This window comes from Idiotropiscis lumnitzeri, chromosome 14 (genome assembly GCF_059441095.1).
Source record: "Idiotropiscis lumnitzeri isolate Australia: NSW breed Sydney's pygmy pipehorse chromosome 14, RoL_Ilum_1.0, whole genome shotgun sequence".
Lineage (NCBI taxonomy): Eukaryota > Metazoa > Chordata > Actinopteri > Syngnathiformes > Syngnathidae > Idiotropiscis > Idiotropiscis lumnitzeri.
This window is the reverse complement of record NC_142404.1, coordinates 13,340,428-13,366,008: the sequence shown is the minus strand read 5'-3', so window position 1 is coordinate 13,366,008 and position 25,581 is coordinate 13,340,428. Positions and strand designations below refer to the sequence as shown.

At 40.5% G+C, this 25,581-nt stretch overlaps 4 protein-coding genes across 4 annotated transcripts; 3 read left to right on the top strand and 1 right to left on the bottom strand.

The window, feature by feature from the left end:
- The first annotated feature begins 6,918 nt into the window (after nt 1–6,918).
- On the top strand, nt 6,919–11,978 carry LOC148323561 (UDP-glucuronosyltransferase-like). Its single transcript, XM_088314659.1, has 5 exons — nt 6,919–8,286; nt 9,568–9,699; nt 9,811–9,898; nt 10,647–10,866; nt 11,383–11,978. The coding sequence occupies exons 1-5, from the start codon at nt 7,426–7,428 to the stop codon at nt 11,663–11,665; spliced, it is 1,584 nt and encodes a 527-aa protein (XP_088170785.1). The 5' UTR covers nt 6,919–7,425; the 3' UTR covers nt 11,666–11,978.
- A 215-nt stretch (nt 11,979–12,193) lies between these two features.
- LOC148323560 (granzyme E-like) lies at nt 12,194–14,511 on the top strand. The gene is made up of 5 exons (XM_088314661.1): nt 12,194–12,471; nt 12,578–12,722; nt 12,985–13,123; nt 13,555–13,821; nt 13,921–14,511. The coding sequence occupies exons 1-5, from the start codon at nt 12,417–12,419 to the stop codon at nt 14,083–14,085; spliced, it is 771 nt and encodes a 256-aa protein (XP_088170787.1). The 5' UTR covers nt 12,194–12,416; the 3' UTR covers nt 14,086–14,511.
- Nucleotides 14,512–14,751: 240 nt separating this feature from the next.
- rabl3 (RAB, member of RAS oncogene family-like 3) lies at nt 14,752–17,163 on the bottom strand. Its single transcript, XM_088314662.1, has 8 exons — nt 17,053–17,163; nt 16,588–16,679; nt 16,322–16,451; nt 16,117–16,231; nt 15,846–15,996; nt 15,527–15,598; nt 14,969–15,007; nt 14,752–14,808 (listed from the first exon to the last, which is right to left on the bottom strand). Exons 1-8 carry the CDS (start codon nt 17,156–17,158, stop codon nt 14,752–14,754), a joined length of 762 nt encoding a protein of 253 aa, XP_088170788.1. The 5' UTR covers nt 17,159–17,163.
- Nucleotides 17,164–17,290: 127 nt separating this feature from the next.
- Nucleotides 17,291–24,187, top strand: gtf2e1 (general transcription factor IIE, polypeptide 1, alpha). Its single transcript, XM_088315792.1, has 6 exons — nt 17,291–17,459; nt 17,906–18,201; nt 18,458–18,615; nt 20,418–20,613; nt 20,719–20,957; nt 21,616–24,187. Exons 2-6 carry the CDS (start codon nt 17,912–17,914, stop codon nt 22,083–22,085), a joined length of 1,353 nt encoding a protein of 450 aa, XP_088171918.1. The 5' UTR covers nt 17,291–17,459; nt 17,906–17,911; the 3' UTR covers nt 22,086–24,187.
- The last annotated feature ends 1,394 nt before the right edge of the window (nt 24,188–25,581 follow it).

Sequence of the window (25,581 nt, the reverse complement as noted above, 5' to 3'; positions counted from 1 at the left end):
AGGTAGGAAAGTCCTTGTGACATGATAAATATGGGGAAATGTGAGCAGGAGGATATATTTTGCTCTCCACTCTGTGAACTTGGAAGCAGCTCTGATCAGGCTTTCTGCCAACAAAAACTGTTTGTTTGCTACTCAGGGGAAACAGTGGACCACCAAACGTGCAAAGGGATGTCTCGTATCGCATTACTTTGGATGGATTTTACAAAACTGCAAAGCAAAACATCAAGATAACATACTAAAACTCTTAATGATAAATTTTCTGAAACGTCATAGCTATAAATTACATGCATGCATTTCTGTGTCCGAAATGTATTTTGGGACACATAAAACCATCTCTCTCAGTGTCTAATTAAAATTTAACATTCCAAAACGACCACAGCTGCAGAGTCCTGTACATAAAGTAAAAAAAACTAAAATAATAGCAGGGGCCCCGAAATTGAACCCTGTGGAACACCATACCACAGTGGTGCAGAGTGGGACTCAGCAACCAAGGACAACACGAACAATAGAATCTAGAGCACTTCCCAATACCCGCCTGGTACTGCAAACGAGCGAACAACCTTATTGTATAAGTAAAGAATCCAAGTGTGTGAGTTGTGTTGTCTTTACATGTGTTGCCACACCATTTGAGTTCCAGTATCCATTGCTTAAAAGTTAGAACTACTGCAACATCAATGTTATTTTTACTAGTCCATCTATGGCATTTTACGTTGAGTGTTAGCATTAAACTTAAGACTTTTCTACGTTATGTGGTTTATTTAGATGCAATGCGTAATTCTTTTTGTGTTATGTTACGACGGTACCGCTGTATAAACTTGTAATCCTTTTCTGTCATGTTTTTGCCAGGCAGATTTCATAAGATACAATCAAAGAACACAGAGGGATGGCAGGACCACAGCCTCACAAAACGTCATCACTTTTGCGTCACAACACACACATTTGCTTGGCTATTTCTTGCTTGTAGATTTCAACAGTCTCAATCATGACACGATACACCCAAAACAGTCTTTAATGAACCTTCCACTATGCCCTTCCAGATATCGTGCTTTCCTTATAATTGCGAAAAAAAAACACTTCTTCATTTAGTTTCGTTATTCATGTAGCTGATGCCTACCTGTGTACATCGGACTTCTCCTCTATCAATACTTTAGGTTTTAACGTCACTTAACAGCAGCGACACTCCAAATCTCCTCACACGTTTTCATGTTTCTTTTTGTTTTGTCAGCTGGTGAAATGGAACCTCCAAAATGTGTGTGCGTGTTTGTGTAGTGGATTTGCCGTTTTCCATGTCTGAGGTAAACCAAAGGTCAAATAAAAGGGCGTATGTTCTCCCGATGACAATGGTGGCTTTTTTAGTCAGATTTTGTTGCTAGTTATTTATTATAAATTCTTTACAAAGAAAATAGTGTTTCTGGCATGTTTTTTTTTTTAATTAGCGTAATTTTTGGTAGTGTAACAGTGCGGAGCCTCACTGTTTAGAAGTTCAACTCTATTCCTAAGAAATCACAATGTCGTATCATCGGCCCACAGGCTACTAAAGTGGTCTGTGGAGGACAACCTCGTGACCCTTGGCACTTTATTGGTGAGCCCCGAGTGTACAGTTTGCCTTCTGATGTGGCTTTTCAGCATAATTTTCTCTGCCGCGGCCATTTGAGGTTAACGCCCGTGTTGCGTGTGATGTTTAATTACTTTGAATTGTCACTCAGGCATACAAAAAGCTTTTGTGTCTGCAGACTGTCGTGCAGATGACAGTCACACGCACACGCACACACACACACCCACACACACACACAAAGCTCTATTCCAGTGTCTCATATGACTGTGGGCTTCGTGCATTTGTGTGAGCTTGTGTGTTTGAGTCCTGTGGGAGTGATATGTGACACCACAAGCATGGGAACATGGCGTGGGAACAGGTAATGAAAGCACGTTAACCAGATGACAAGTTTTGTACTTTTTAAGATCTTGCTAAAATTTCAGCAAATAACCTCATCAACTACAAAAAGACCCAGGGGGCATTATTTGTATTTTTTTATATATTGTTTTTTAATTACACAAAAATAAATCATAATGTTTGATCCATCTATTCATTTCTGGAGCCAAGTTAAACTTGACTTTATAAAACGAAGTAAAAAGCTATTTTATGGAGAAATTAACCCAATTTAGTACAAGCAAGGTGTACCTAATAAAGAGGGATTGCATTTTTGGATGGCAGTGCTCTGTGCTTGAGGCTCTAATTCGAGACAGTGTGCATGTAAACGTGCTGACTGTTGACCCAGATGGAAATGTGCTTTTATCTTTGTCATCAAAACAACTGGATTTGCATGCACAGTAAATATGAGTGTTCTAATGAGTTTTTAAAACACCCATAAAAGGTCATATTTTGTACATGATGGATGTAGCCTTATGTGCAACAAGACCACATCAAACCATTTCTTTTGCGCCTTGTTTTCAATAGGGTTGTTCTTGCTGCTTCATTTATATTCCACAAACTCAATTATAGAATTTTTTATATTAGTGGTGGCGTATAGAGGAAATTATTGTGAAAAAAAAAATTGACTTGACTTCCCCTTTAAGCAAGGATATTTATAAACAAACGGTGCACCAACACATGTAGACAGACAACAATACTCTCTGGCATCTTTAGACTCAGCAAAAAAAATAAATACTCATATAACTGCACTTTGTGTCTACATGACTACGATACTGCCCCCGATGGCTAAATTTCACACACCAGAATGTGCTGCAATGAATTTGTTATGGTGCACAAACCTTTGGCATTTTTCATTACATTTATTTATGTTATTGCTGTAACTTTTTATAGAGTGCTATTTACTTCATTTAAAAACAACACATTACAAAAACGTCCCTGTTTTGGCGGGAGAGGCTGGAACAAATTAACGACATTTCCATTCATTTAAATGGAGAAAGACGAGTGGAGTTCCAAGCAAGTCATAGGCTACATACCATCAACACAGAAGATATCATGTCATTTCTTTCCTAAACTCAATGGGACGGAGTCAAACATTTCTTGTTGACTTTGTGTCTCTGGCACATCATTAATCTGGACCCAAGTTGGAAAAGGTAAACATTGACTGAATGCTATGAGCTGCTGGCACGTAACTGGGTCACTAATCTACAGTCCGCTATATGTCCTGATTTAACCTCTTAGAGCGCGAGGAAAGAGGGAGTGCAGTTAAATTGCTTAGCTTGTACTTCTTTGTCCTTTATTGACGTTTGCTGTCAGACTGTAAGTACCCTTACAGCGTTGAACGTGCCGTACTGTACTGCGTTCACCTGACATCTTTCTGATGATGTAGTGACTCCAAAATAGGTCAATGGTGGTTTCAAAGCAGTGCAGTTGGATTACAGTGAACTCCAAATGATTATCTCTCATGGAGTTTACCTTGATTATCTACTTGCCTCTTTGTTTGTTTTCGTGTGAGATGTGTTTCAAAGATCAATTGTCCTAATTGAAAGTGATGTGTCAACATAATAGGATAACCCAATCAATTGAATCACACAGTCGCACCTAAATAGTACAAAAATTTGAATTACAGTACTGACATACATTTGAAACTATTGTGTAATACATTCAACTGAATGTCACTCCTTCATTATAAAGTGGAAGATCTTCCCTTACTTAAATCCCATTAATCCCCCAAAACCCAACAAAAAATATGAATGTAGTTATCATTTATCCTAGCAGGGATTTATGTCATATAATAATGATGTCCTTACTCAGAGTGAACATCTTGGCTTTTGACTTCCTGCTGCATCTCACTTCTCAGGGGCAAATGGCGCTCTCTTGTGTTCATTTTTAGCAACAACCTGGCACTAAATTGGAAACCACACTTTATTTCTTAAATCTCTGCAATAGTGCCCACAGGTATCATATCATGTTAGTGACCCCTCATTTCTACTAGTTAATACATCAATTTAGGGTGCCCTGGAAAAAAATGTGATATATCAGATATCTGTTTCAACATATGTATCTTGCAGTTTGAAGCATCATTTTGATGCATTTTTTTTGTAATAAGCAGGAACACACGCCACTCGCACACATACATTTGAACTACCGTCTATAATCTTTAAAAGCTATCATTACTGTTATATGTTGTTATTATCATGACGATGGTTCATAGTGAAGCAAACGGAGGTCATGCGACTGACAATTTTATTAATCTCACACTATAAATGCAGTTTCGTTCCTTTGTACAGCAGGGGGAGCCAAACACTAAGGTCTCTAACGTTTCATTTTTTTCCACTCCGCGAGTCAAATAACGTTAAGTAACCCGGAGACGTGGAGACATTTTTGTGAGGGCAGCATTGCGTGTGAAGAAAACATGTGTAAAACATTAATGGTGGAACGCAAGCAGAATGAATTAAATAAACAGTTGAATTATGTAGCCAAGAAATCCAATCCCGTATACATCCGATCTGGCATTGTAATATGTAAATGCCCGAAATCAGATTTCGTAGACAGCCTTATTTTGTGTGCCATTCTTTTTGTTTAAAATTAAAACTAGGTTGTATGCGGGATGATGTATAAGCATTTTCATGACGTTCATTGACAGTTTTGTTGTTACATATTCCAATGCGATTTGTTTCTTCAAATTACAGATGTTAAATTGACCCCCGGATATTTTTTCACTATTAAAATCGAATAAAAATCGTGTTTAAATGACATCGTGTGTTGGCGTGCGAGCGCGTGTGTGCGCGCGTGCGTGCGCGCGCGCTTGAGTATGCGTGTACGCGTGCATGTTTGTGCATGCTTGTCTGCGCATGAATGGCGCGGTTAGGGTCATACAAAAAGCAACACTTTTTAAAAATAATACTATCATTTGATTTTTCTTTTTATTGTACTTAGTGTATACTGCTGGGGGGTATATTCGGAGGGGCTGTCCTATCTTTTATTTTAAGACCATATCGCCGACTGTGTGTAAATGCATACCCACTGAAAAAACACCAAAATCAATAAGTTACTTTTTCTCGGCCACAGTGAACGCATAAACGCAAGTCTTTATTTCCTTATTGATAATTGACAAAGCGAGCCGCGGCACGTTGAGAATTCCTTAAACGACATTGTTTGTCTGATGTTATCCAACCCTCTAAATTCGGCTTCCTCTTTTTTTTTTTTTTGAAGGCTTCTCACGAAACTTAACAATGCTCGTGGAAGTGTACGTGCGAGTGTGAGTTAGTTGTGGGTGGAGGCGAGGTTTCAAAGTGATACTCGAAAACCCACACAGTCACGCACACTCGTTGTGCGTGTGTGTGCGTGTGTGTGTGCGTGCATGGCTACATGCAAACAGACTGCAACTTCAGAGTTGAGGATGACACATGAAAGTCGATTTTTATTAGCATAAAAAATGGTCATAAAACCTTTTTTTTCTTAATGAATATTAAAGTCCTTGGTGCTTGGGTAAAATAAGACATTCATATCAGAGATGGATTTTTTTCTCTCCTGGGTCTAAGGAGGTTAAACCAATAAATAAGTGGGCTGAGAAAACAATTTATGAAAAATTCACAAATGTATTTTATAATATCAAATAAAATCCTATAGGGGCTTAATTGGGGCTAGACAGATTCCTGACGGCACAATTCTGCAAACTTGGGCTAACTAGAACAACAACTTGTTATTATTGATGATTTATTACTGTTTTGCACTAATAATCACTACTAGATCCTTCTGTTACATATGTGTCATGCACTACGTTGTAGCCTGGACTTGAAATTAATATCATAAGATCATGATGCAGTGAATTGATGAATTTGATTTCTAAATTCACAATTTTATCTTTTTCTTTTTAGTGAGCGTTAATAGAAGAAGAAGAAGGAAATCTCAATAGAAGTCTTATAGTGTTTTTGGAATGTGTCAACTCCCCCAATAACACATTGACAGACATTTAACAGCAAAGTATCACACAGGGAAATCATTACAGCACATTAAATATTATTTACTTATATAAGGATGTTTCTTCGTAGTCACAAACCCGCTACATTAAAATAAATAATTCAGGCACACAAAGTCTGGATACTTTTCAGTTTGCCTTAGAAGTGCAAATAAAAGTTGTCTCTATGTCAAAAGGTAATGGGATAAACCCTGTTAGGGTCGGTGGATCCCATAAAGGGCAGATAAAGATAAAGGCTGACAAAAATTTATCTATGACACTACACACTATACAAAGTTCAAAAACACTTGCAAAAGGAAAGAAACGGACGTAAACAAAAAGCGCACGGGACATGGTGGGAAATAACTTAACAAAGGGAGCTTGCGAAATGGATAACTACTGAATGTACTTACAAACAAGCGACAACGCAAGACAAATTTAAAAAAAAAACATGGCAAGGAAATCAAGGAGCGAGTCCATGGCTTCAGCTGCCTTCTGAAGGCCGGTAATTACAAACTCCCAAGGGTCACCAAAGGAACCACCCACATCGATCAGGCAGCTGATTAAACCCAAAAAAAAATAAAAAATAAATAACACACACAGCGTGAGAGCGTGGAGACCCACGGCTATTAATCCGACGCGGATCATTTATATAAAAATCAGTTTTTATGGCAAAATTTCGTTAGTGTGGCTTTTAATCAGGTGTGTTTTATATTCTGGAAATCACGGTACGTTGATGTGAATAGGAAATTAACCAGCTAACGAACTTTTTTGGGACGGTCTGGTGTAATGCAATGACGCAGGACGGACGGGGACGCATAAAGATTATTTTATGAATAAGCACAAAAGGGTGCCAAGGTCGCAAATGGAGGACGGATTGGGAACGTTAAGTGCCCATTACTGGATCAACCAATGTCAACAAATGCCCTCACAAAGATTATAGTCGAAAAGAAGAAAATGTCAATAGAGAGTGGGTAAACTCACGAAACAAGACCAAAAGCGCCACCACGCCCACTTGTCTCGGACCGGGGGAGTAAAGGCATGCCGAGAGTAAACTTTGCTCTGCTTTGCACAAATCGGTTGTTTAATCTGAACGCAAAGCAAAGCACTCATGACTTGCAAATTTTGAGTCAACCGCTGACTAATGTGAGGCAAATATTATATATATATATATAAAAATGCTGAAAATATTAACCAAAAAAAATATTTGTGTATGTGTTGCTTACTCCCTGCAAGCTGCGACCTAAGTGTGCAATTTTTCATAAGATACATATTTGTAAATCAGAAACAAGAGCATGAGAGGACGCGTGTAAAAAAAAAAAGAAAAAAAAAAAAAGATCGCAAATGATTGAATGGTGTAATCTTACACCCCTCCGTCTTGCTTTGGTTACATCACGCTGCGTAGATAAAACAGCTCCCAGGACCACATGCTCACTCACACGCACTCATCTCAGCTGGAAAAAGTTGCCACTCGCTCCTGCACTGATTTTTTTTTTTTTTGGGGGGGGGTCACTTTAGCTTGAAGTGAGAGGAGGCAATGAGTGTCAGGGTGTGGTTTTCCGCACTGGGGCTGCTGGCCGGGCTCTGTTGCTCCTTTCTGGGGCCTGCCGAGGGGGGGAAAGTTCTGGTTATTCCCGTAGACGGGAGTCACTGGCTGAGCATGAAGATCTTAGTCAAGGAGTTGGGGCACAGAGGACACGAGGTGGTGGTTTTGGTGCCTGAAAACAGCCTGCTGATGAACGGCTCAGACAGCTACAAGACCCAGTTCTACAAAGTGCCCTACAACAAGGACGAGCTGGACCGCTCGTTTTCACAGCTGCAGCAGAGCGTCTTTGTCAACGCACCAGCGTTCACTGACTTGTTTTTCAACGTGGAGCTTTTGCTTAACTTTACGTCCTTTCAGGCAAAAGGCTGTCGAAGTCTTCTCAACAAGCAGCCTGTGCTGAATCAGCTAAGGGCCGACGGCTTCGATCTGGTGCTGACGGACCCTTTCCTCCCGTGCGGCTCCATCCTGTCTCGTATTCTTGGAATTCCGGCTGTTTACTTCACGCGCGGACTTCCCTGCGAAATGGATTTGAAGGCTAACCAGTGTCCTGTTCCTTTGTCTTATGTTCCCAAATTCTACTCCGGTAACACAGATGTCATGACCTTCCCGCAGAGAGTAAAAAACAACATCATGGCTCTAGTGGAGTACTATTTGTGTCATATCATGTATGCAAAATTTGATGAGCTGGTCAGCGAGTTTGTGGAAGAAGGCATGACTTACAAGAATCTGTTGGGCCACGCTTCCATTTGGCTTGTGAGATCCAACTTTGTCCTGGACTGGCCCAAACCTGTGATGCCCAACATGGTTTTGATTGGCGGTATCAACTGCGAAAAGCCGCAGCCCCTGCCTGCAGTGAGTATTCCAACGACTAAAGCCACATCTGCATTCACTCAAGGATATTATGTACACTCCATTATACGCTTCCTCTTTACAAGGTCAGGCTTAGATCTTCAGTGGTGGCCTTTTAGCACCAGCAAGGTGTTTTTTTTTTTTTTTTTAGTCCAGTCAGCTCTCAGCCATGTCAGTCAAATCTGCCCAAAACCTTCAGAATCAATTGTGGGGACCAACGTTACATAAACTACTGTACTTTAGCAATGGTTCTGGTTCTTTCCTCAGTCAGATTTCAAATTTGTCCTCATAGAGCCAGAACGCTTACCCTCAATCACGTCAGCATTTGTCCGTCCTTTTATTGGTTGGTCAGAGCAAAACTTGTTATAGTCAAATTTGACTGGGAAAACTTGTGTAGAATCTGCATTGACTCGCTGATGATATCGTTGATGTTTTTTCAGCACAGTACTATTGCGTCTCCTCAAATGATGAAAAGAGGACAAGGGGTTGGATGTGCGGCTGTAACCACGCAAAAAAAAAAAAAAATCTAACTCGTTGTCCGCCCCACCTAACTTTCCTGATGGAAGATGGTGTTAGTGTTACGGAGATACGTGTTGTTACTACTTTAGTTGTTAATAATTAATTTTCATCTTTGCATATTTACAAAATCTCTTCAGTATATAAAGCAAATACATTTGTAACATGTCAATTTTTAGTATATGTCACGGGCCGCTTGAAAATGCACGGCGGGCCACAAATGGCCCCCGGGCCGTAGTTTGGAAACCTTTAACAATCACTATCGGCCATTATAATCACTTTCAATTCACTTCACTTATGGTCACAATTTGATCCAAAAAAATGAAAGAAATTACAAGTTGATGCATCTTAATCTAAAGCGGCAAAACGTGACAAAAGCTGAGGCTCCGTTCTTTGACCCGTGCTTGAGCCCAACCACAACACTTAATCACAACTGTTTGAGTAGCTAATCAATTCTGAGCTGACCATTTGGAAAACTACAGTGAGGGTTATTAAGGATTAAGGGATTACTTCCATAATCTTGTTTGCATGTTTATCAGATAAAATGCTGCCAAAAAAACAAACAAATTGTGTGAAACGTGCCCCGTGTAAAGCACACTTCTGGACTATGGCGGGATTCCGAGTGGATATAGATTGAATAGAATTGGCTTTGTCAAAACAGTACTACAGACTACTTGATATTGAACCTAAAATATGGCAGCATGATTGCAAAACACATTTGTTCTATGTCCAGTGTGCTGACAATAATGCCTTGTTTGGTCCTGGCAGGATTTGGAGGAGTTTGTGGAAGGTTCCGGCGAGCATGGCTTTATCGTCTTTACACTGGGCTCCATGGTGTCCAACATGCCGGAGAAGAAAGCACAACAATTCCTTGCTGCCTTTCGGCAGATTCCACAGAGGGTAATGGCACTAATTACTCAATAAATTGTACACGACATAATGCACCGCCAAATGATACCGTTTTTTTTTGTGTGTGTGGGTGTGTGTGTGTGTGTGTGTGTGGGTTTTCAGGTTTTGTGGAGATACACTGGAGTTGAACTAAAGAACGTACCCAAAAATGTTAAACTGATGAAGTGGCTTCCTCAGAAGGATCTTTTAGGTAGGTTTGGTTTCATCTCCAAAATTATGCAAACTTTAAATTTCATTTAACTTAAATAACAAAGGAGAATTTATTGTAACTTGTAATCTTGAGAAAATTTTGTTTTACTATATGTTGATTAAATTTATGTTTAATGACCTCAAGATTTAATTTTAACACGCCCATTTTTTCTTTTGTTGTTAGATAATTTGTTAGATTATATTTATTTTTCCCTTCTTTGTATTTTATACGGTTCTTATGGCTATTAATAGTTTATTAAAATTTTTTTGTAGAGTATTATATACAACAAAGGTGCCTTGAGCACCATTAATTAAAAAGTGACTATTCTCTAATTTTGTACTTAATTGTTTTAAAGAATAAATAGAGCAGTAACTTAATTAACTAGAATGTAAAGAAATGAAAGAGTGCACGGAGACAGCCTCAGCTCTGCAGTAAGGCAGTCATTTTAGTCTTTCTTTGCAGAGGATAAAGAATATACGTTTTGAGTATTACTATAAAAAGTTTTATGTTGAATTAAACAGTAAACATCCCCTGGAATTGGCTTGTCGCCTTTTTCTTTCCCCAGTTCCCATGTTTTTATGGCTTCCTTTATTTTCCCTTCCCTACCCTTCTGCCTAATGGATTTCCCAGCCAGTGTTATCATTACCACTCAAGCTGCTTTGTGACTATTTTTTTTATTTTATTTAAAAAAAAACACTTTGCAATGTCATAGTTGCTTGAAAATGATTCTTCCCAACATTGTCTTCAGCTCACCCCAAGGCAAAAGTGTTCCTCACCCATGGAGGCAGCCATGGTATCTATGAAGGCCTCTGCAACGCCGTTCCTATGCTCATGTTTCCACTGTTTGGAGACCAGCAGGACAACGTTCTCCGCATGGTGACGCGTGGCATTGCCGAGGAGCTCAGCATGTACTACATGACGACAGACAAACTGCTGGTGGCTCTGGATAATATTATCAACAACAAAAGGTTTGGCAACTCTGATGTGGATGTTAAGAGTATAACCCAACTTGTAGCGTGTGTGCGTGTGTGTGTGTCCACCAAACAGTCTGACATTTCGAGATGTGTTCACAACAGTACTTGTTCTGTCAACATGGGGCAAAAAACCGTAAAGCAGTGCTGAAGCTGTACAATGCGCATAGTTACGTTTTTTTTAAAGCTCATAAATTGTTATAGTGAGTTATTGATAGTGGCCATCAGTGCCATATTTAGCATTAAATGCATTTCTCATGAACTCATTTAATCCCAGAAATTTTTACGAGAAGAAACCCCTCAATTGCAGCGTTTTTCTGGATTTTGACGGATTTTGTGAGGCCAACAAAATTGTGTGTTCTAATGCTATAAAAACACGGAGCTGTGACGTTAAAAAAAAAATAAAATGGCTAAGACGTATAAATACGTCTTTGGGAGGCGGGGACTACTGTGTATGTCTTATGGATTGAATGCGTTTTAACTATGGACGAATATGTAATTGCCTCTGTGCAGTTATAAAGAGAAGATGGTGAAATTGTCTGCGATACACCGGGACCACCCCGTTCAGCCTTTGGACCTGGCAGTTTTCTGGACTGAGTTTGTCATGAGACACAAAGGAGCCTCTCATCTACGGGTAGCAGCACACAATTTGAACTGGTTCCAATACCACAGCCTGGATGTCATTGGCTTCCTGTTCATTGTGGTTGTCGCTGCACTTTGGGTGACTTTCAAATGCTTCGTGTTCTGCACCCGCAAGTGTTGCAGAAAGTCGAAGGTGAAGAGGAAATCGCAGTAAAAACTGAACTGAGTCTCAGTCTCTGTGCCGGTTCTGATGGTTTGTGAATGGATCAGTGTGTGTGTTGACAAAAAGTTCTAAGATGATCTCTAATGAATGTACTCTATTTTCTATTTTCTGCTTTTGTATGTATTTCTTTTACTGAATAGTTTCTATCGTCATCTCTAGAAGAGATTGATCATATAAAAAAAAAAAAAAAATTCCTAAAATGAAACTGACTGGCACTTGAATGAATAGAAGAATAAAGTCGGTGTCTTGCAGGAGCTACTCTTACGCTTACTCTTTTGGACTTAATAAACAAGAAGTCGGAAAATAGTGGCTCAGTTCGTCTGACAAAGATGTCTACTGCACAAATGTAGTCTGTAATCATAACATTAATTCACAAATTAATTCCATGTTCATATAATAAGTCTGACAATTCTTATGACCATAGTGACTACTAGAAAAGTGAGAAGAAGGCAATCTCCAAATTAGTCTCTGACCTTTTATGAAATTGGCGCGCAAAATTAGAATATAAAAGAATATCTTAATTCAACCATTCAGACAAACTAACAATATTATATATTTAAACAATTTAAATATTAAACGTAAAGCCACAGTCACATCTATTGCAGTAGCAAAAAAAAAAAAAATGGTCATCTCACACTCTGCAAGCATGCACCTCCCATTAATTTCCTTTTCGGGGGTCGGGGGGTGGCTTTAATGACTAAGGGGCTTCTTTCAAAGTCAGTGTTCCACCTGCACAGCAATCATGATGCACGTTTACCGCACCATATTTGTCCTTCAGCTGTTCTCCTGGTTTATAGGTAAGATTTCAATCTGTCCGTACATAGTCATAACGTTCATTTTGCCGATATACAAAAAAAAAAAATCTAAACTTCATATCCATTTCATTTTCTTTCTTCATATCAGCGGCAACAGGGAACAGCATAGTGGACGGTAAGGTTGCAACGCCTCATTCCAAACCCTACATGGCATCACTGCATTCCCACGGCGCTCACACATGTGGCGGGGTACTGATTCGCAAAGACTTTGTTCTGACTGCGGCCCACTGCTAGTGAGTTCGGATACCAGAACCAGTTCATCTATAATGTCTCCAAACAGGCATTTTTTTTTGTGCTTGCATGTGCATCATACCGTTTTTCTTGTTTGATTTTGATATCTCTCAACACATTCACCTGTATTACTCTTTTTGGTTTGAAATGACACTGGAATGAGGAGAGCACAAAAAGAAAATGCTACTACTTCATAGAACGGCACATTGTATTTTTCATATTGTTCTTTATTAAACATTTGTTTTTGTTTCCTTTGGTTGTCAGCAACGAGTCAATGACAGTCATACTCGGGGCACACAACATAAGCAAGCGGGAGAAAAGCCAGCAACGGATCGCCGTGGCCAAATTCCATCCTCATCCAGATTACAAGGAAGATTTCAGCTATGACATTATGCTACTGAAGGTAAAAACAAATAAGTCAAACTTACTTTTTGTTCAAATGTAAAATAATATCGAATATATCAAAAACCGTGATACTCAATATGTGAAGTAAATGTACTTCAAACTGCACGTGAGTGACTTTTTCTTTTGAATCCGGCACAATACCTTTTGTATTGGGTTTGTTCTCATTTTTATTGAATTTACGTCATAGACCACTGGTGTCAAACTCAAGGCGAGGTGGTCAGATCCGGCCCACCGCATCAATTTATATAGACCGCCAAAGCAACGTGGCGTGACGTGGATCGATTTCACCCCAAAATTCAAATTCTCATCACTTTTACAAACATTGAGCTATTGTAAGCATTTTGGTTCCCTATAACCCTTTCAAATAAATGTAAAATCATTTGCGATTGTGCCACACATAACCACTTGTCAAATTTTGCTCTCTTACAGCTGCGTCATCCTGCCAAACTCAATACGAAGGTCCAAGTGATCAAACTGCCGGAGAAGAATGATATTATCCCAGACAAGACGAGATGTACCGTTGCTGGCTGGGGTCAAACTGTAGGAGGAAGTCGGGGGGCAGGGCCCTCTTCAGCCGTACTGAAGGAGAACACCGAAAAGATACAATCCGAACAAACGTGCCGGGTTTGGCAGCACTACTTTAAGTCGGATCACATGATATGCACCAAGCCTGATAAAACGGGAGGAGTTTGTTGGGTAATGCGGACATCGATCGCAAACCACCACGCATGCACGTGCATCGCTTTACACATTGAGGTCACCAACAAACCATCATAATCTTTCTGTGTTTCCAAGGGGGATTCTGGAGGGCCAATAATCTGCGACGACAAGCTTCAAGGAGTCACGGCGTTTGTTTACCGATGCAACTGCAGCGATCCCCACTATCCACATGTCTTTACGAAAATCCAACCCTTCCTCACCTGGATTAGGGAAGAGATGCGGAAGAAAGTTGCAGCATGAGCCCACCGCAATATATCCTTTACTTGTTAAATGCTTACAAGATGACATAAGAGCTCTTTGTTCTGGGAAAAGAAGCACAGCATTACAATTAATTCAGAGTGCACACCACTCCTGGGATTGTCTGTGTAATCTTTATTCGATACTGCATACAGAAAAATGGTCTTGTGCTTTGCTAATATGCTTTGTCAGCTGCTTTAGAAATTGTTTTTTTAACTGAATTTAACAAATGTAGACTCCCATTAAAGATTAAAAGTCTCACCTAGTGTTCAGTCACATAATGAATACAATCATAAGAATCAAATGTTTTGATATCCTATCCAAACTTAATTCTGAAAAGAGAAAGTGTTTTTTTTTTTTACACCACGTGCAAAAGCTACAAATTTACAGTTAAACCCAAAGTTATTCATTCAACGGTGAAATTCGGTTTTGCCAAAATAATCCAAGAAGCCCATTCATCCATTTTCTATCAAAGAAACATCTTCAGTACCACTCCAAATTGTTTTGTTGATTTGGTTTATAAATGGTTTATTGAGCACATATTTACAGAAAGATGAATGTTCAATTACTTTAGCATTAGATTAGACAGATAGAAGAAAACAAATGAAAGTAAAAATGCATTGCGGGCGATTGCAAGGGAGGTGGGCGGAAAATCCACATATGTGGGAGTTAGTCATAGTGCAAACTCTTGAAGTTGAAGCGCTTTCGATCCGTGAAGCCTGTCATCTGCAGAGACACATAACATGCTTTTATACTCCAACACCCGATAAGTACATTTTTACAAAGCTAAAAAATATTTGCATGATAGAGGAAAGACAGCATGGCTTTTATTGATTTATTTTTTAATTTTACAAACAGAAATAAAGATTTTAAAAGCACAACTGACCTGACTTGGATCTCTTGTGAAATATCTTTTTTCAATCACCTGTTTGGAGATACAGGATATATGCTTATAAGTGTCGGTTTCTGGCATGTGCAATATGTGCGGCCCCCACAGGACGTCATTGTTGAGGGAACTTCAACCATGTGACCATGTGAAACGGTTTTTGTCAAAAATTGTTCATATGGGGAATTTGCACCCCCTTGTGGAATTAGCCTCTTTAGAAGGGATGCCTTTTCAAAGTTCAAACGTGTCCCAGGAATGTTTCAATGACCTCAAAACATTTTAGGATGCTCACAGACTCGGACAAAAAAAAAATGCAGTTAAATTAATTTGCTTTCCATTGTTTCTGTGCAGCAAATTTCAAACGTGCTTGCTGGAAGCCATGGAAATGAGGCGATTACTTGAGCCATAGAATCACAATTAATTCAAAATTTCCAATTAAAATACAGTGTCAATCCATATAGTGTATATTAGGAATACTACTCTAATTTAGATGACCAATGGGGAAAGATTGAATAATAGATGGGTTTTAAATAGTCCACGTGTCACAGTCGTTCTCACCTTGTCAAAGAATCTGCTAAGCTTCACAGCATTGGACGTGCCTGCAGCCAAGTATCTCAGATTGGTGCAGTCCTGCACAAACAGAACATATTTTTCGTACACAACCCTTCATTTATTGATAAACACATTGGATGGTATTATCTGTCAATGGATTGAGGATAAACTCTGATGGATTCTGAACATGGCACGAGAAAAACCACTAGGGGTCACTATAGCTCTTGAATTGTAAGTACAGTATGTAGTTCTCAAGTACCAAGCTATTGCAGGTACTGCAGATCTAAAAGCAGTTTTAGGAATTGCAAAAAAAAGTCTGATTTACGAGATTGATTTCCTCCGCATTAAAGTCTTCAGACAAGAACGCCGTCCGTGTGAGAACCTCACTGCGTTTGTTCTCTGGAATCTGGTCAAACTTGGTGCCGATGACCAGCAATGGCACTGGGTTCTCTGCAAACTGCTCACGGTCATAGTCACTGCAAGAAATAAAGAATACAGTATTACTTTACAGACAACGAAAAATGCACATTACTTAAGGTTGATGCAGAGTAAAATTATTGGATGGAAATCACAGGTGGAAAAAAAAAATGCCGAACCCGTTTGAGACAATGACCCCCGTTGGAGATGAATCCTTGTTTAAAGCTTCCAGTGACCAGCGATAAAGATTCTGAGAGGATTTCTTATTCGTCAGATCGTGCACCAAAATAATTCCTGAAAAGGTAAGAGAGGTGAAACTAACAAGAACAAAATCATGGCTGTATGTATTCTACAAATATTGTAGGGGCACAGACGCAACTCTACCGTTGACTGAATTGTAAAAGACAGCTCTTGTGCTTTTGATACTGCTGGCACCGCCGACCGAGCCCCCGACATCCCACAGTTCAATGTAGTATGTCTTCTCTTCTGGGGTTCCCTCTTTGTAGTCTTGTACCTGCATTGCAATATTTAGAGGCATTTTATTTAATTGTTCACAAGATAAAGGCTCACTGGAACCCATAGTGGTACAATGAATGATTACAAAAGCCAGGAGCATTATATGTTTTATTCTCAATTATAGGTCATCTTACCCGGACATCGACCGAGCATCCAACAGTCCATGACGGATTTCCTAAAACCTGGTTCTGGCACAAAAGATGTACTAAGGAGGATTTTCCTACACCTGTAAACAGGTAGACAAAAAGTACAACACTTAGTATTTGAACGAAATGCAGTAACTGCTTATTAAGTATTAATAACAAACGTGGAGCCAAATTGCATCATTATTAGTTAATACATTCATATTAATCACAATATGGGAAAAAATCAAATACGTATCAGCAATTCCAAGGTTTGGAATGTAATAATTATTTACATTAAACCTCCAGCTACTTTGCCTTCCATGTAAATATACTAGTAGTACAGACTACATCATGGAAAGCTATGAAAGGTAAAGTTTATAAATTACTGCGACACAGCATAGTTTTGAGCAAGGCCTTATTAGATTTATAAATGCATGGCCGAAAGACCATGTTATAACAGAAAGACGTACTTACCGGAATCGCCTAAAACTAGCACTTTTACTCTATCAAGAGAAGCCATGATGTGACTGCCAGAACCGACAGTGCTGTCCCGGAAGAAAACATCAAAATACCCGCCCATTTTCAATGTACTTCAACGCGATTGGACATTTAAAAACCATCGTTTCAACATTCTACCTTTTTATTGGCTAAGCATGCTCACATGAGCCAATTAGATTTTGAGAAAATTGCAACGTCTGGTTTCGCATTTTTTTCCGGAGTCGCTGCTCAAATTAAGCCAAGAAGCATGCTAGCGAACTTCGCCGGCGATAAAGCTAAAACTTGGTGATTCCCGTGTTTTATTCGGAAGATGTCCTTTCTCTGAAGTGAGAAAGGCGGCATAGGACAGACTTCGTGCCACTTCTGAGTGAACGGAGGAGCATGTAAGTTGAATTCATGAGAAAGAACTAAATTAGCAGGGTTTTCCACTTAGCTGCTATCTTTTAACATGGTTTAAGTTCCCTTATCGTCTGAACGTAAACTATCCAAATAGTGTAGCTGTCTAAAGACATATAGAGTTACTTGGTTTTGTAGCAAATGGAAAAATTAACAAACGTCTCGAACTCTTGTATTAATTTGAAGCTCAAAAAATTAGTTCCTCACAGTGGACAATACATTTTGTGAATTGGAAATCATATGCGTGATTCTAACTAGGTTACACGTTGTGATAAACATAACTTGTAAGGTGTGTCTTTATATGAAAATTAAAAACATTCATCTGTGTGGAGTTTGCATGTTCTCCCCTTGCATGTTCTCCCAGAGAGAGAGAGAAGAAGAAAGAGAGAAAAAAATATATGTCCTTACTCATTTGGTCAACCTCTCCCCACAGCACAAGATGATAGAACCAGAACTCTTGACCGAGGTACCTGCAGCATTGAAGCGTCTCGCCAAGATGGTGGTGAGGGGTTTCTACGGGGTGGAGCACGCTTTGGCCCTGGATGTGCTCATTCGCAACCCATGTGTCCGTGAAGAGGACATGCTGGAGCTGCTCAAATTTGACCGTAAACAACTGCGCTCTGTACTCAACACCCTGAAAGCTGACAAGTTCGTCAAGTGTCGTATGAGAGTTGAGACTGCCCCGGATGGCAAGACAACTCGACACAACTACTATTTCATCAATTACAGGTGCTTTGTGGTTCATCACACCTTTCTTTTCATATTTATCAATGCTTACTCTTTGCCTTAGTTGTATTTCACCTGACATGAGCTTGGTGACACTGACATGAAGAAGACAGTAATTACTCGCATCTCAAGGAGCCACTGTAATACTCATACACCGGGATGGAAAATTCAATGTTGGAGTGGAGTTGCGATTCTACTGGATCAAAAAAGCCGCTAAGCCTTGACTGTATGTTAACCGTGCTCCGATCTGACATGACAGGGTCCTTGTGAACGTGGTCAAGTACAAACTGGATCACATGCGACGGCGTATCGAGACGGATGAACGCGACTCGACCAACCGCGCCTCTTTCCGATGTCCCTGCTGCTTCTCCACTTTCACAGATCTAGAAGCCAATCAGCTGTTTGACCCCATGACAGGTAAAATATTTTTACTCCCCACATGTAGGTAACTTTTTTTTTTTTTGAGGGTTACTCTTTATTTCTACCAAATGTTTAGCTAATTTAGTAATTTCCACAAAACCTTTTTGAAGGAGGGGTGCAAGGTGAATAATTATTTTTATCGTTGTGGGAATTCAAATTGTGTTCAATGAAATGACACAATACTGACTGCATGACGCGGCTGCTCTAATGTGTAATTCCTGGTATGTTTCCTCTCCACAAGTGTGGTTCAAGTGTTCATGTATTCAATTAGTTTTCTCCAGCGCCAATCATCAAATTGCCTTAAACAAACCATGCAGGAAATGTCATCGCTAATTTGATTATCTAGTTGCGTTTCCTTTTAGTCAGGCATGTTCTCAATTCTCCTATTTATTGTACAGCTGATGTAACTCTTTGACCGGGTACTCGGATACAATCTGATAATGCAAAACGCTGCATTTTCCCTCGGCTCAACATGTCCACGGAAATCGAAATCTGCTTAGAATAACACACAGCCGAATGAATATAATTTACTTTCACGGCCCCAATTAATTAGCTAACTGTATACATAAGTGTCATACATTTTTGGTAACGCAGTGTTGCATTCTGTTTTATGGCCAGTGGAGGCCCTCCTAAAGACGGAACTGCTCATTTCAAGTGCTCTAAAACATGACGCTCATTTTGGAGCCCATGGTTTAGGAAATAAAATATGACCAGTCACCTTTGTCAAACTCTGTTCAAGTGCTTCAAATTCATGTAGTGAAACAAACAAAACACCTGTGGTGTCGCGACAGCTCTGTCTTTGAAAACAAACTTCACGAATGAATTGAATTGATTATATTGTTTCTCCTCTGTATTTAAGATATCTTTGACACGTTCATTGTTTTAAGCAACATTGATAGAAAATTGTTACAAAATCAGCCTCCAAGTCTATCTAGATGCATTTTTTTTTTACTTATGATGAAATATGCATTTGTTGTATCACATTTGAAGTGTACTTTTCACTGACCACAAAGGCAGGCGTTCTCACGTAAACAGTTGCAACGGACTGCGGTGGGGATTTTGTGGGGTGCGTTTTACACCAACGGCAACACACAAAGTTAGAGACGTGGCTTGTGCTAATGCCGGAACAGTTCCCGTTATTGACAGTGAAATCATCACGGCAAGCAGATGGCCTCTTACAGGAAGCAGAGGATGTGTACACAAGGTCCCAAACCCCACAGCCGCACGGTGCAGCCGTCATAGCATCCCCCTTGAGGAAAAGAGATGCACGGTGGAATAAACTGCAGTGCTTACCTTTGGAACCAAATTATGCTATTATGCATTATGCTATGATGAATGTCTGTTGTATTTATTTTTTTTCATTAAAACTTGCCTAGTGATCTCCACAAAAGTGCGCGGTGCTTTTGAGCTCACCACTGTAACTGTGCAATTTTTGCCCGTGCGTCATAGCCGTGTAACCCGCCTGCAAATTTAACAAGAGGACCGCGACTCAGCACAACAATGGCGGGCATCCAGTCGTTCATCTTGGCATGTGGCTAATTGCACAGAGATGCGCTTTGAGAAAAGGCACAGTTTGACTTCATTCCATTCCAATCAGAGAGGGAACTTTGTAAGGTTCCTTTTAAGTACTGTAGTCTGTACAGGAGTCAAAAGCGGGATGGTACAAATCAGAAATTGCTTTTGACAACAGAATGTTACCTGTGAAACAATTATACCACCAATGTGTTTCTTTTTAGTTTCGGGGCTTGTTGTTTATAGTCAACATTCACTATTTATCTGGATGGCCGTCTTTCACTCAGGTACATTCCGTTGCACATTCTGTCAAACGGAGGTCGAAGAGGATGAGTCCGTGTGCCCTGATGCCAGGACACTGGTAGCACGATTTAATGAACAGATCGAACCCATCTATGTGTTGCTACGTGAGACCGAGGATGTGAATTTGTCTCATGATCTGCTGGAGCCCGAGCCCACGGAAATCCCCGCCCTCAAGCAGAGGTTAGTTTCCTCCACCTCCGTCATAATGTGGACCCAAGAGTCCTGGAGATTTGACTTCACTAATTGCAGCGGTAGAAAATCAATTATGTGGATCTTCGTTTCCAGCCGGGAACGCAACGCGGCGGCTGCTGCAAACGCTGCCAGTGGCCCACACCGGGAAGCCTGGTCCAACAAGGGCTCAACCTACGCTGACCTTTACACCCAGAATGTTGTGATCAATATGGAGGATCAGGTAGACCCACAGAAGCAAGCAATTGAGGGCGCAGGAACTAAGGAGAGGCCCGTCTGGTTGACCCAGAGCACGGTGCAGGGCGCTTACAACGAGACGGACATGCTGAAGAATCGTAAGTGTTTTTTGGGTTTACTTTCGGTGGTCTTTTCACCTTTTTTTTTGCCATTTTGTCAAGGTGCGGTCAAATATAAAAGTAGTTCTTTGCTGCCATCTTGTGGCATTTATGGACAATTCAAAACCTTTTGGTGGAGGTGTCAATTACTTCTCGGTATGCGGCTGAGCCCGACCCCAACACCTTCAGTTTTATTCATTCTTCTATTTCTCATCATGATTGAATGTACTGTAGGATAAACCGAATCCGCTCTGACATTTCCACAATCCACCTAAAAATCCCAGTTTCTTTTTTTGGTTGCCATGGCAGCCTGTCTGTGGTCAAAGCAGGTTATCTCTTCCTGTCAGTGCCCTTCACTGAGCTCTCGTAGCTATTGACGTTGTTCAACAGTCAAGGGCATGTAGCAATCAGGCCTAGCCAGATTTCTTTTGAATCATAATTGCTTGATTTGAAATATTCATGCGCTTGTTTGGTTTTTCTGAATGAGCAAACGTTATTAATTCACTCATTAATATACCCATGCTTGTGGAAATGCATACGTTTCTTTTGCATGTTTGGTAGAACAATCTTAAACTGTTACTTTCCGTGAGTATTTTAGTTGCAGGCTACTATAAGAAATGAAAAACTATGGCTTATATTTGACGTTATCATTTCACAGGGGGAGACATGGCGACCGGGATCCAGGATGGAGCAAGTCATCTTGGAGCTGGCCAGTCCGATGAAAACGAGGAGGTGATGCGAGCCCTGCTCATCCATGAGAAGCGAGCTGTGGCAGGACCCGGGGGCGGCGGAGCAAACGCCGCCGCCGCCGCCGCCGCCAGGGGGCTGGCGTCGGCCTCGGCCAATGCCAGCGACTCGGAGAGTGACACCAGTGAATCTGACGAAGAGGCGCCCTCTGCTCCTCCCCCTCACGTAGCTGCTGCTGCTCCTCGGCGGGTTGCAGAGGAGGACGACGACGATGATGACTTTGAGGAGGTGGGAGATGAGCCAACTGTGATGGTGGCAGGCCGGCCCTTCTCTTATGGAGAGGTGAGCCAGAGGCCAGAGCTGGTAGAGCAGATGTCTGCGCAGGAGAAGGAAGCCTACATTGAAATGGGGCAAAAACTCTTCCAAGATATGTACTTTTGAATTCTCACACTATTTTTTTTTTTTTTTTTTTTTTTAAACATTTACCTTCACCCGGCTGCCCCTTTTTACTCGGCGCCTGGAAATACGTACCAAGATGCTGCTTCCCAATTATTTCCATGAACTATCTATGTTCTTTGCGTTCTCAGTGAGGTCACTGTGTGTATAGTGTTCATTCCCAAGTATGCAAGCTAGCTATCTGCATTTTGTGCCAATATGTTTTTCTTCAGCTTTTAGTTCAAACAGCTGTTGAGAACGAAATGTCTTTTTCCAGAAGTTACAAGACAAATATCTTTAACTCTCATCATGTTACACGGTGGGACTGCGAAGAGTCTACAAGCAATTGCTCAGTAGAAACGTGTTGAGACATTTCAGTCTAAAATACATTTTTCCCCTTGCAACCAACCTGTGCTGTTGTTCATTCAAAATATTTATTTTGAATTGTACAAGACTCACATTGAGCAAACCAAGTCTACGCTTATCTCGACATGCTTTCATTTGGACTGCTTCAATTATGCCGGTCCCGGCATGTGCAAATGTCAACATGGTCGGTCGGACTAAAAAGCTGTCGGCAAGCACCATATTAAAAAAAGGAGCGCATGAGGGACAAATGCTTTTTGCTGCCCTTTCCTCCAAGATAGAACCGGGATATTATGAAAAGGGCGCTGCTCGGCTATCGCGCCACAGCCTGCACAAGTGGATGATATATTGTTAAATATCCTCACTATTATGAAACCGTATATAAAACAACTCGAAGTCAACCGCTGAAAGATTATGGTTCCAGTAGGTCTTGTGCCGTGGGTGGTGCCAAAGGTTAGAAAGAGCATTAAACCTCTAGAATGGCACTGAGCACGTGCACCTAATATAACATACAGGCAGGTCTATGACTATTTGGTACAATTCTCGCAACCACGGTGGATTTGATATGAAACGTGATTTAACTGCAGACTTTCCATTTTAATTGGTGGGTAGTTGCCGTATTTTCCGGACGATAAGCCGCTACTTTTTTCATAGATTTTGGACGGCGCGGCTAATACACCAGTGCGGCTTTTCTGTGGATTTATCTTTCACCAGTAGGGGACGCTCTATAGTTCAGAAAATTTTTTTTTTCTTTTGCATCTGTTCTGTTTTAATTAGCAAAGCCGTTGCTGTGTTAAAAGGCACTGTTTTAACAATCCTTTATGTACCTTTGTGTGCATTCACAGTACAAAATCTTTTTTTACATAGAAAACTGTCTTATAGCCTGTTGTGGCTTGTATATTGTTTTTTTTTTTTTTTTAATATAGGTGCGCTTAGTCCGGAAATTACGATACATTGAACGCAGGAGAACAATGTAGTGATTACGGCAGTTTGGATATCTGCTCGTTAGCTTTGGTGATGGTCTGCCTGGCCTCCATTGCAACTGTCCTCAGCTCCTACTTCTTCTTGAGACCTTACCCCTTCAGTTTTGTCTTCAGCCAGTAAAATGAATGTTCATCTGGACTCCATCCAGATGATTGACTGATTGATCCACTTCTATGCCTTAGCCAGGTTAAAATGTCAAGCTCTGCAGAGGAACTTGCTGAAGCCAAGCACCTCTAGGGGGAAGCCGTCCTCGCCCATATATCTCTTTTAAGTCAGAGGATGGACACCTGTAGGGCAGAGCCTCAAAGGTCAGGAAGAAAATGGGATTCGGCCTCATTAAAACAACCCCCACTCTTCAGGACAGTGCAATTAAAAACCTAATAGCACGCTGTGCCATTGATCTGGCGAGGCAAGCGCAATCGAGGACCATGTGTTGATTAGCTGAACGCAATTCAACATGGAAGCCATCATGCGGGTGTAAAACCTGAAAAAAAGGCTGCATTGGGTGATAATGGATTACTGTGGTCTAAATTTCTTTTGTTTTATCTTGATTATGTTGGTGACAAATAATCAGAGAGGATTAACGTTGACATCCAGAGGACAAGGGTGGCAGGTGTTTATTTTGTGGCCCGTGTATGTGTGAATGGGCTGAAAATGATGAATGATTTGCAGGGTCGGCCTGAGAAGATTACATAAGGATTGATTGATCGGGGTGTCGCTGTCACTCTTCATCCAATAAAGCCTGAAGATGAAGCGCTTAATGATCGACCCGGCTCGTCTTGTCTGCCGCGCGACTTGCTAGTTTGCTTTCCTGACCCTCTTAGCAATCTGAGAGCTCTTTAAAGATAATCCATCCACCTGCATTCATCATCCTCTTGAAAGTGTATTTTTACCGTGCTCCTCTATTGTAACCGCGTCTTCTATCGTGACACAATTGCACCCTTCAACACTGTGTAAGGTGTTGAATTTTCTGCTGCCGTGAAATGAAACAGAACCACGTTTCCATGTCATGCTTAGAGGGTAAAAAAAAATAAAAAGGCAGACATTTTGGATGTCTAATCACCGCACCAGTGATTTTCCTCTAGGCCAGATATTAGATGCCTCCCTGAGAAATTATACTGATTTATTTCCCCCAGATCAGATGCCTACTTATTAGAAGTAGGCACTGCACCAGAAATGAACTCTTGATTACTGATTTTGAAGATTTTATTTCTGATTTTCTCCCCATTGCTCATGGATACAATTGGATTTCTCAACTAATGATGAAAATTTTAATATTCATGTTTGTAGGCATCATTTTATCATTAAGGACTGGAAGTACATTAATATATATATTATTACCCTTAAGAAAATGGCAGTTATCAGTTACGTCCGATGACCTGACATCCTTCGTAATCCATCACAGGCTTTTTGTTCGTCATTTTGCAACCGCTGTTCCGCCAGCGCACTCACTCCGGAGACTTGATTCGAGTGGACTATTGACAGAAAGACCAGTTATATGACCTTCTCGGACCTCTGATCATTTCTTACCCCATAGGGAACAGGCAGGAGTGCTCACCTATTTTCATGGCTGATTAGCTTCTGACTGCTGCCTGGGCCGGCGTTCTCATGCTCCCAACACGTGAAATAATAATTTGCTTTTACTGACCGCTGCTAAGTTTAGCTGAACGCAATAGTCCGTATTTTTAACATTTCCACTTGTCTTAACCACCAAATTGCATACTGATCAGCATGCTGTGACTTGGTCAACTTTGTCAGATTTAAATAACTGGTTGAAATTATTTTTGGATTTGTGATGGCAACACATCACCAGCAAAATGTGCCGCAATGTTGCAGATTTATTTTTCAGTCAAAATAAAATATGGTGCCTTTCCCGGTTTCAAGCATTGACAAGACCGGTCGACTCATATAAGTACACCCTTATAGAGTACGTATATAAAGGAATACTGTATTCTTATACAATAGTATTCAAATATATTCACATTTTCTTATAGAGTCTCTGTCAACTGCAAGGCTATTATACAATAGTTAAGGAAAGGTAATTACCCAAATTTGAAAAACGTACGGTGAAGAGCCACCCAAAAAAAAAAAATATATAAAACGACTCCGCAGATTTGAAATAGATAACAGAAATTCAACATATGGCTCTTAATTG